This window comes from Sitophilus oryzae, unplaced genomic scaffold, assembly GCF_002938485.1.
Source record: "Sitophilus oryzae breed Bouriz unplaced genomic scaffold, Soryzae_2.0 scaffold_1499_pilon_pilon, whole genome shotgun sequence".
NCBI lineage: Eukaryota > Metazoa > Arthropoda > Insecta > Coleoptera > Curculionidae > Sitophilus > Sitophilus oryzae.
In genome coordinates this window covers 4,810,567-4,822,781 of record NW_022146168.1, presented here as the reverse complement: position 1 = coordinate 4,822,781, position 12,215 = coordinate 4,810,567, and the positions used below count along the sequence as shown (strand labels likewise).

General features: G+C 31.8%; 1 protein-coding gene across 5 annotated transcripts in view; it reads right to left on the bottom strand.

The window, feature by feature from the left end:
- The window catches only part of LOC115877880 (cyclic GMP-AMP synthase-like), a 139,906-nt gene that overhangs the window by 15,811 nt on the left and 111,880 nt on the right, over positions 1-12,215 (bottom strand). For all 5 annotated transcript variants that reach the window (XM_030894230.1, XM_030894234.1, XM_030894233.1 and 2 more), the window contains 4 exons: positions 7,866-8,018; positions 7,654-7,806; positions 1,533-1,658; positions 271-460 (listed from right to left, as the gene is read on the bottom strand). In XM_030894230.1, coding sequence (XP_030750090.1) covers positions 271-460; positions 1,533-1,658; positions 7,654-7,806; positions 7,866-8,018 — 622 coding nt within the window. The remainder of the gene's footprint in view (positions 1-270; positions 461-1,532; positions 1,659-7,653; positions 7,807-7,865; positions 8,019-12,215) is intronic.

Below are 12,215 nucleotides of genomic sequence, written 5' to 3'. Positions count from 1 at the left end.
CTTTTTTTTTCAATTAGATGTCACAATAATGAAGAATGTGTATTTAAAATTTAGAAATATAAAATACTGTTCCTAAAGTAATCCTACCTGTAATACAATGTGATCAAAACAGCAAAAAAAACGGCGTCGGGGATGGTTATGAAATGAAGATCGCTGTCATTTTATATGTAAAATTATATGAAGTATGTCATCGATTGTCATTTACAAGCCAACTGGATGCCGTTTTTTTCGATATATCATACGGTCATAATAATAATTAGAAGTACTTACATAAATAGTTGCCTACCACAAAAACATCTGATGCCGCCAGTCCCCTCTCAATGTCGTCAATAATATTTTTCAAACGGTTTCCCAGGCCTTTTAGGTGGATATCGTTAACGTGTCCAATCAGATTTAAATTTTCATTCCAAAAATATGGTATATACTTCTTTTGAACACAGTCCGCGTATTCTTTTAACATCTGTAAATATATAGCGAATAAACTATTGATAACAATGCGTATCGTAACTAAAATTGCTCCAGAGAAACAAAAACACAAGAAATAGCCCTCTTATCCGTCAAGCAGCATTAAAAGCGATCAACTCAATAACCATCAACTCGTAGTTGGTCAAAGCAGAATGCCTAGAGAAGCTAAACAAATTTGACAAAGAAAATAAAGTCCTCCTACCCTGGGGGATACACGCCCACCAAGGGATAGAATATAATAAAAAAGCAAACGAACTAGCTAAAAAAGGAACAGACACTCCACTAACTGGATCAGAACCGTTCTGCTTCCCAAGTGAAACCCCACTTAAAGCGGAACTCAAGAACCTGGTAAGACTCCATCCGTAACCTGGAATGGAAATTCTCCAACCGGCCTAAGGCACTCGAAGGAATTTCTCAGAACTTAGGACCGAGAAAAATTTAAGATTTTCACAGATTTAAGTAGAATGTAGAATGTTTAGGAGGGGAGGGGTTAATCACCGCAACCTTACAGATCTATTGTGTGTTCCCCAAATTACTAACAGTTATAACTCATCATCAGGGCTTTGACAAAAGCCAGTGTCTGAGACGGCTCCACAGAGGCCAGCTCTCCATTTCTGACATCGGCGCACTCAGTGATGAGGTTTTCTGGTGTTTCCCAATGTTCCCTATAGAATCTACATTCGTCGTTGTTTCTCAGCTTCAATCTACTGAGGTGTTCGTTGAGGAGACAGTGTCCTGGAAACACCGTGACAATCCGAAGATTGTTCTTTTTTTAAGAAAAGAACAATTTTAACAAAATTATTCTTACTTACAGATTTAAAAAAGAACAATCTTCTGAGGGAAAAAAATAGATCTATAAGGTAGCGGTGCTTAGAAGTGTGAAGTTTCCCCACTCCTATACAATCTATAATTTACAACAAACTGGCCTCAGAGTAATGAGTATTTATAATATGCATAAAAAAATCTTTGGTTCGCCAATTTGCTAAAAAAGAACAACTTTACTTATTTCACTGAGCTTTACACCTATAAGTACAAACTTATCCAACTAACCAAAAAATGTTACTTACCAACATAAACACAGCCCCAAGAGGCAAAGACCAGAACTTTTCAGGCTTCTTTTCTAAAGTCCAGAGGTAAATGGTCTTAATAAAATAACTGGCGATGCAGTCATGCTTCTGTTTATCTCGCAATTTCTAGAATAAAAATATTTTGTATATATTTCATCTACAGTATGTCTCCTGTTTGACAATCCTGGGAAATACTGTATATTGCAAAAAAACTAATTTTACAATGACCTTATTTTATGTGACGAATTATTAAATTGATTTATTGTATTGATGAATGTGGGTTGACATTTAAATTATGAAAGTAATATGGACACTAGGGTGGACCAAAAAATTATTACCGTGAAAATATGGTTCAGAATGATGAACAAACAATTCTGGTAAAGTTTGAGCTCTTAATATTAATATTAAGAAGTGTCTCATAGTCATTTACGATTTTCTATTTAAATAACAAGGGGAAACATTTTTTTTTGATTTTGGAATTTTATTGCGTTGGAACAAATCAGCGTTTTGTAAAAATCAACATATTCTTGTAGGAAATTGAACGGTCTTGAAAAAAGGTCTGGTATAAATTCTCATTTAATCGACTAATTTAAAAGTTATTGAAGGTTACAGTCAACTTCAAATAATATATGATAAAAAATGTCTATACCTATGTGGCGGATTCATCTATCCAAAAAAATCCTTTATGGGTATTTCGCCACTGCACTGCAAGAAAAATCTACAAAATAAAATAGTTATTTTTTGTAAACACTTCTGGGCGTTAAACCTAAACGGACGCTGCTTGTCAGAAGTTGTGTTTACAGTTATAAAAATTTGCCTAACAAAGAAAAAAATGCTTAACGTTTCGGAAAGTTTTCTCTTTCCGTCGTCGGAAGGAAAGAAATATAAAGAATAAAGAAAAAAAACTATTTAAAATATTTAAATTGAACTATTCGAGAACACTTTACTTTTTAAAACAAATACGTCTACAAAAAACCTTTGACGTTCTGTTAAAATGGCATTATATTAAGTTAAACTTCAAAATTAACAATTACTACCTGATAACTTAATAAGGTAAAACCAAAAAGCCCAAACTTTCTGTATGGTTATTTTCAAATTTTACGTACGTTATGTTTATTTATGTTATGTTCTTTAAAATCAAAGAAGCGATTGCTATACATTACTAACATCTACAGATGCATGAGCAATACATTTATTTTTATTAGATTGAATTAAAAAAGCCTCTTTTATTTTTCTTTTAGAGGCTATCGCTTCTTTCACAAACACAGATAGATACTTAAATTTCACATCTAATCGCAGTATAAGTGTAAAAAAAGGTGTTATAAAAAGTTTATATGATAGGGCAAAAATAATATGTACAGTCGACATTTCACTAAACAGAGATATAAACCACATAAAAAATACATTAATAAAAAACGACTATCCACCATATTTTATTGACAAAACATTAAACGAAATACAAACCCCAAATCATAGACACAATGATAACAATACACAATATATGCAACTTACAATTCCATACATACGAGGCGTTTCGGAAAAAATAAGAAGGGTAGGAAAACAATATAACATACGAACATCTTTCAAAATACAAAATACACTTAGATCCATTTTATCACATACTAAACCAATGAATACAGAACAACAAACAAAAAATGTAATATACCAAATACCCTGTGAATGCGATAAATTTTAGATTGGTGAAACATCTAGACCATTAAATGTTAGAATTAAAGAACATAAAGATTATTTAAGAAAGGGAGATTTTCACAAATCTAAGATTTGTCAGCATTCATGGGACACAGGGCACAGAATAAATTTTAATAACGCCAAAATTATAATGAAAGAAGCGATAGCCTCTAAAAGAAAAATAAAAGAGGCTTTTTTAATTCAATCTAATAAAAATAAATGTATTGCTCATGCATCTGTAGATGTTAGTAATGTATGGCAATCGCTTCTTTGATTTTAAAGAACATCACATAAATAAACATAACATACGTAAAATTTGAAAATAACCATAGAGAAAGTTTGGGCTTTTTGGTGTTACCTTATTAAGCAATTGTTATCAGGTGGTAATTGTTAATTTTGAAGTTTAACTTAATATAATGTCATTTTAACAGAACGTCAACGGTTTCTTGTAGACGTATTTGTTTTAAAAAGTAAAGTGTTGTCGAATAGTTCAATTTAAATATTTTAAATAGTTTTTTTTCTTTATTCTTTATATTTTTTTGCTGCCGACGACGGAAAGAGAAAACTTTCCGAAACGTTAAGCATTTTTTTTCTTTGTTAGGCAATTTTTTATAACTGTAAACACAACTTCTGACAAGCAGCGTCCGTTTAGATTTAACGCAGAAGTGTTTACAAAAAATAACTATTTTATTTTGCAGATTTTTCTTGCAGTGCAGTGGCCATAAAGGATTTTTTTGGATAAATATATGATAACTTCCACAATTTTTTATATTTTATTATTAATTATTTTAAAATATAATATTTTATGTTTTTGAGCCATTATTTCGTGAAAAAAATATGATATTTTATAAAAATGTGGAAGTTATCAAATACGATTTGAAGTTGAACTTTAACTTTCAATAACTTTCAAACGAGTCGATTACATGAAAATTTATATCAGACCTTTTTTGGAGACCGTTCAATTTCCTATAAGAATATGTATTGATTTTTACAAAACACTGATTTGTTAGGACGCAGTAAAATTCCAAAATCAAAAAAATGTTTCCCCGTGTTATTTAAATAGGAAATTGAGAATCCCGATGAGACACCTCTTAATATTAATCCAAAGAACTCAAACTTTACCAGAATTTTTTTTCATCATCCTGAACGATATTTTCACTGTAACTACAAAAAAAAACATTGATTTTTTTGGCGCACCCTAATGGACATCTTGAAAAAGAATATGGTGTTCTTGAAATATATGGTACGGTTAAAGTCCGATGTCCGGTTAATGTCGACATTAACATGTTAATGTTTGGGTTAGGTTATGTTTTTGGTGGTTTTGTTGTGTGTTATTCTCGAGATTAACCGGGTAATGTGGACATTAGGGAGTTTTCGTTGCTTTAAAAAAATTCAACGGTACGGTTAACAGATACGTAACCATAACCGCTATTTTGACAGATAAAAAAACAGTTTTCGGACTTTCGCTTCATCGGTTCGGAGCCGACATACGATACGATAACCGAAAACTGACAGCTGAGCACAGCCCGTAGCGTAGTGTTTTGATTTTTGGTTTTTGTATTGTTGTTTGATTTGAAAGTGCTTTATATGACTTTATTGGGTATCGCTATATAGGATGGACAATTTAATTTTATTGGACTCTAGTGATGAATCGGATTTGGAGGATGCTATGCTGTTGGAAGGGTTTGAAAACAACATCGAATATCGAGCAGAACTTTATGGGGAGTTCAACCTAGAAATATTATCTGACCAAGAGTGCAAAGCTAACTTCCGCTTTGAAAAAAAAGACATTCCTCGATTAGTTGAAGCACTAAGAATTCCCAACGAGTTTAACACAGATAAAATAAATAATCAAAACATAAACAAATAGAATGAGGTTAGGTTAGATCTGTATTTTCAATGTTGTGTTTCTACTGCGCTAGTGCGCATGCGTACCGCTATGTTAACGGCTTTGGCTAACGTCCGTAAAATATCGGCAGCTAGCGGTTACGATATACGATAATCGAAATTGAAATGTCAAAGTTGTCAATTAGCGTTAACCGGAATTGCAATTTGTAAGCAACGAAAACTCCCTATAACTAAACATCGGACCTTAACCGTAACATATACATTTAATGACAGATCCACTAAAGAGAGAAATAAAATAATCGCAAAACAATTTCCGATGCACATGATCAACTTTGAGTGACAATCGATGGCGACAGCGCTGCCAGATTGTGATGGATTTATGAGATGAATCTTAATTCCAAATTTTCCCAATTTGGTTGTGAATATTTCAATTTTCAATATATTTATTACATATATAATTTTTTAAAGATTTTTACGTTTTATTTTTAATTTAATAATTAATATTTTAGTAATTAATTTATTTATAAACAGTAATCACTAACACTCACAGTAGCAATATTTAAATTTAAGGCAGCAGCTACTTGCTAAAAATAGAAATAAGTGTAAATAACTTTGAAAATGGTATAATGTGCGTACCAATCAAATTTACTTCTCTGACTGCAGTGAAAGGTAATAAGGGACCTTTATTGTTACGTTCTCTTCAGGGGCGGATACAGGAATTTATTTTAGGGGGGCCCAAAATAAAAAGTAATGTAGAATATGCTTTTTGGGGCGCCTAAAAGCCTAATATTAAACACAATTTACAGGTTATAGGAGGGGCCCGGGCCCCATGGGCCCCCCCTCTGTATCCGCCACTGGTTCTCTTTCAAAATAGTTTATGAGGAAAGCTACAAACTCTTTGCTTGACTGTTTAAATGCTTCGGCATATTTTTGACACACAATTTCAAGAAATACAATAAAAAAACTCAAAAATTTAGTTCTTAAAAGAACTGTTTGTGCTTAAAAGTACACTTTTTTAAAAAAGACTATCGAAATCGGCAAAAACGAGAATTATTCCCGAAGATTCAACAACAACACGATATTATACAAAATATGACTGACATTAATTGAAATTGATAATTGTCAAATCTTCTGATAATTGTCAAATAATAAACGACAACCTTGCTGATCGCAGCGCAATGTGACCAAAAATAAAAATCGCTTTAAACTAATTTGTACAGCTTTAATCTAAATAAAATATCTGTTACAATCAATTGCTCTATGAAGTAAAATGAAGATCTGCACGGTATCTTAAATTATACAATACATCGTTTTTGATAAAATTTCATTTAGTCAGGTTTATAGCAGTGGCGGCTCGTGAGTATATAGGAAGGTGAGGCTACATAAGGTTAATAATTTTGTTTAAATACGAATAAATTTTCTCACCTTTGAAGTATTATTCTGCGACGCGTCTTTTTAATGGTACCAAACCTATTAGGTGTGGTACGCAAAAATATTTTTAAATTATATTTAAAAAAGGTTTTAAATACCTGTTGTCTACCTTGCCTCTTATCGTTAAATCATTGCGAAATTTTTTCACCCCTTAATATTTAATTTATTTGTCTTTTTTCAGTTTCATTTTGTCTTAGAAAAGAAGTTTCATGTATAGAAAGAATAACGTTATAAATAGGATTTATTTTAAAGAAAACACTAAAATCCAACTCCTCTTCTGTACTTTAAAATAAATAAAATAACGTCTAACCTTTAAATTTCAACAATATTTGTTGCGTTGAATTTTAAAAAGTGCTAAAATTCCACCTTACCCTGTGTGTGATCAAGTTAAAAATGCTGTATCTAATAGCCATCAAATAATTTAAATTTATAAACACAAACAATCTAAATAATTCTCGCCCTAAATGTCTAAATAAAAACAAAAATATACGCTAATTAATTCACCCACGCTGTTCTCACTACAACCGGCCAGCAACCGGCACTTTAACTTCCTGAGTCATGCATACGAGATCGAGACTTCGTGGCATTTTTCAATAGTCAGGTGATTTAAACTACCAATAAAAACACACCCAAGCGCCAAATATCGCGCCTCAACCACGCCTCAACCTTGCTATTGAGAATGCGTACCCCGTCGTCGGCCGTCGCGTCACCCCCGTCACATGATCTTAAATCGTCGCTGTTAATAGGTAGGCAATTCGACCTTTCCAAGCTAGAATTGTTTCGCCTCTGTGTGCTTCTGTTGAGTCGCGTTCTTTTTGGCTGGGTTTACGCGGCTTATGTTGTGCCTAGACCTGGATCTATTTATAAAATATATATTTTTTAGTTTTATTTATATATATTTATTTTTTTATGTTGAATGTGTTGTAGAATTGTAATAAGTTATACTGGGATTAAATAAAAACTAGATACAAAAAATAAATCGTTCCTTCATTTTAAAGGTGAGGCGCGGCCTTAGAGGACTACCCTGACGAGCCGCCACTGGTTTATAGGCTTTAGTGTCAATTTGGATATGATTGATGATGTGCATCGGAAAATGTTTTGCGATTACCGTATAAACCACGTGACGTAAAAACATGCGCCAAAACATACCCACCTTCAATAGCTTTAATGAAGGCTTCATGCTTCTTAAATGTATCCCGCTTATCATATCACGTTCTTGTTCCTGAAAAGACAGCCTCCAATACCGATTTACGTCAAATAAACCTTCGTATTTCTTTGGTTTCTTCGGTACAACCAGAAATTTATCCTAAAAGTTAAAAAAAAGAATAGAGTGATGGAATGAACAGTTACAAACAAGTTTCTTACAAATTTTCGTGAATTATTCGGTCTGTAACCAACAGGCCAATCTTTTTTCTCAAACTGGAACGAGGGTACTAGATCCACACAAATTTTCTCGCTATTAGGGTCCCCAATAGCGAGTTCTAAAGTAAACGCTGGACTCCCTTTAACCATAGTCATCTACAATGTCAGTAAAAGGATTGATATACCGTGAGTTCAAGATAGTTGGATGTATATGAGGAAAAATGTGTAGATGAAGTTTCTGCAAAAGGTCATGCCATAGATAAAAGAAAGAAGTTTAGATTGGAAAGTGCCCATACGAACAATGTAAATACTATTTGACGCTATTCTTGCAATGGTCGCTCTCTAAAGCTTTTGATAATTTCGGAGCGGTTGGGCTTTTTCCGGAATTATGTCGCCAAATATAATTTATTCCCATTTATTATCATTTTCTTTCAATTTTTTAAAAAATACAGTTTGCTGCATATAAGAAACTTTATTTTATATAAGGACATGTATGAATACCTATGAGACATTGGAAACCGACGTTATGCCACGATCCACGATGGTTTTTGCAATTCACAATTTACACAGCTTTTTAAGTTTTTAATGCCACTTTTTCACAATAATTATCGCGGGTTTGAGTAAATAACATTTAAATTAAACTCACAATATAGTAAATAATTACTTTGAAAATGGACGCTTTAAACATTTTTCGATATTTTTAACATTGAAAATGTTTCTGTTATCCTATATAAGGGAGCCCAAATCGAATTAAAATGCTACATTTGCCAAACCATGACGTCATATATACAAGGGTATAGGAAATTTCGGCGCAGCGGCGGCAGTCGGCCGGCGCGCGCAAAAACCATTACATCGCTAATTGTTTATTGATATATCTTTATTAGTTTAAAAGCAAAAAATATGGGGTTTGCTTTGATACCTTGTCAAGACATAAGCGAAACTTTTAAATTGTTTCTTTTTTTCATTTAGGCCTTCGTTTTTCGTTAAATGAAAGTTATATTAAAAAAATCTATTTTAAACCAAATTTTCGCATGATTGAAATGATTATTCATGTTTAAAGTTTTTTTGGTCATAAGCGCTAATGGAAATGTTTTTTCGTAAATAATTATAAAAATTACTCCCTACGAAGACTTTATTGTGTACTGGATCAAAAAATAAGTATTTGTTTTCTCTATACGGTGGTATTAATATATCGATTTTTGATGATAGTGCCCTTTACCCGGTCTAATTTTGTACTACTTTCGGAATAAGGGTCCCCATATCATGTACTGTACTTCCATCCCTGAAAAATTCAGCTTGTGACACCGAAGTGAGAGGTAACGTCAAAATAAGCTTTAATCTACCTACATCATAGGTAGGTGTAGGTACTCTAGGTATATTCTACCTAGACAGTAGCTGAACTAGCTGACAGTAGTAACTAATTTGTTATCCGATAAGTAGTTGTCATTATATAAGTTTAATCATTTTATACCTCCTATAACGGTAGGTTTTGGATTTTTCCTGATTGGTTTGTTAAACAAAAATATACTGGGCATATAAATGTCTGTTACAGGTTAATTCGTTAAAGAAATATGTTACACATATTATTTTAATAATAATAGTATAATAGTAATGGCTATATTATGTTATAACACATACATATGTATTGAATGTACTTATTTTAACCAATGCATTGTTTTGTTTTTTTTAATCTCACAAATAAGAAATGTTTTATAGTTTTTATTATAAAAAACAGTGATTATACAATTTATTTACACCCCTTACACTGTTTTCTGTAAGGGGTGTAACCAGGAGTATATTTCGTAACCTCTTACGATATAAGAGGGCCCCACAAAGTGTTTTATTACTTAATGCTTAAAATTTAATAATATATTTGTACATAAAATAAAATAGACTAGAAGTTTTTAACTTGTGTAACATATTTCTTTAACGAATTAACCTATAACAATAGTGGTAGGTACGCGCACAGATTTTTTCGCTAGGTAACTTATTAAGTCGTTAAACAGGCCTATAAAAGCTATAACAACATAGGTAACTAATAGTTATAATTTAATTCGAGTTTTAATCTCAAATAATAAATGTTTTTACTGGTGTATTTCTGAAGTGTTCATTATTAAAAGTAGATATTCTTCAAGTTATGCGAAGTAATAAGTAATGTTTCCGGTGAGACCGCGTATATGTCACCGGATTCTGGTTAGTATAAAGACTTTTTCTATAGAAAGAGTTTTTTCTATATTTTCCTTTCAAAATAAGACTAATTTCTTCTTATTCTTTTAAATATTACAGTGTTTCATTTTCCTAAAATGTTATACTTAATTTTCGCTTAAAATTAAAAAATCACAAAATATACGTTAGGAGAGGAAAATATACGTTATTGAATAAAGTTTATACAAATCACTTTACCATAACAAAAAAGTAAAAACATGTCATGGCGGAAGATATTCAGGTGACATTTCATACATTTATCTATTAAAATCGAGATTAAAATAATAAACTTGCGTAACATGTTATACACGAGATAGAAAGTTTCAGAATCGATTAATACGCAATACGCTACGCAGTCAACTTATTCCTATGCGCGGATGAGCGTCTTCAAGACTCTTCCTTCGGCCAGGGTCACGACGCCGCCGAAGAGGAATCGGCCTACGTTTGGCTAAACAGGCTGGACACGGTGGAGTACGATATTAGCGAGTCTGAATATTTATAAAAATTTGCAAAGTAAAATATGTTGGAAAAATAATTAATCCATACATATATAAAAGCTCAAAGGGTTTTTTTGTTGCATCCATCCCGCCGAAACCGCTTTGCCAATCTTGATGATTCTTTCTTTAAATGAAAGGTATATATGTGTAGATTTGTTATGAAGTATTTTTATAGTGCTTAATGGCTATTTCTTTGTGTAAAACGACTAAATACTAAAACATGCCTGAAAAACACCTACACACAATACCTCCAGATATAAATTATTTGTCTTTGTCAGTGGTGTGTCAGTTAGATTATATATTACGTTTTTAGATATTTTAGAGTAAGTTCATGCCGCCAGCTTTACATACATAAATATTAGCACAAAGGTTCGTTTAAACGACATTAGTGAATTAGCTACACAAAGCGATTTTAGGAAATTCATCCTCTTAGAGAGTAAAATTATCTCGGAACAGTTTGTTGTAAGAAAATTCCTTACTATTTGGTCTAGAAGAATGAAATCCTACAAAAAGAATTAGAAGAATTTTTTTAAATTCATCAACCAAATGGGTAAAGTTAGTAAAAATTTATATAAAACTTGGTGACCTCTGGATTATACACATAAAAATGGGCACAAAGGTAAAGCGAATTTATGAAATTTATACCCTTAGGGAGTAGAATAGGGAATGAAAGTTTGCTGTACGAAAATGCAATATTATAACATTATAAACCAGACAGTATAAATTTTTATACAAGGGTTTATTTAGTGACATCATAACGAAATATATCTTCCTCAATTATCCTATAAAGAATAAAAAATAACCTATAAAGAGAGTATTAGTGCTCTTAATAAATAAAAAAAGATGAAAAATAAAAAACATCTATATGCTCACTAGCTCTCTATAAAGAAGTAAAAAATCATTTAAATCAATGCATGAACGATTCGAGGTGTACCGCGAACGTAGTCGCTAGAAAAAGCTAGTAATTTACTAAATTATTTTATTTAACTCATTAATTTTCATTGAAAAGGAATTTTTGTAATTCGCCACTATATTAGTTAAAAACTAAGAAACTCATATCAAATTTAAGGTTTGCGATTTTGACTTATACTTTTTACAAAATCTGAACACATTTTAAAAGAAAAAAAGTTTTTGATAATATTTGTGTAGATTGACTACAAGTTGTATAACATAAATTTCTACGACCGGTCTACCTAGTGGTCTGCAGCATCGCCTTGTGGTGCAAACGTGGGCCTGTTAATCTGTGACGTGACGCACAACAGCCAAGAAAAACAGAAGCGTGGCTAAGAATTTAGTAATTAAAAAAAAGTCTTTTAGATACAGTAGTAGGTATTAAAAGTTTTGTGTTTAAATGGGGTTTGCCTTTAACAGTTAAAAAAATTATATCGTAAAGTGTAACTTTCCGTAAGAATTCTTTTTTTTTTTTGCTTGCTTGTTTTACGGATAGGTGCGATCGCATAATTATTATTGATAATGTTTTATTTAATTTTAAGATTACTACTTTTTCAGTGAATCTTTAAATCTGTTGTTTTTTGTTAAGTTCGTTATTTAAACATATGTATGTAATACACTCATATTAACACTATTCATATTTTTACGTTTTTATTCATCATTTTCAATGCCCCCCGGTTGCATCTTTGTAAAGGACTGT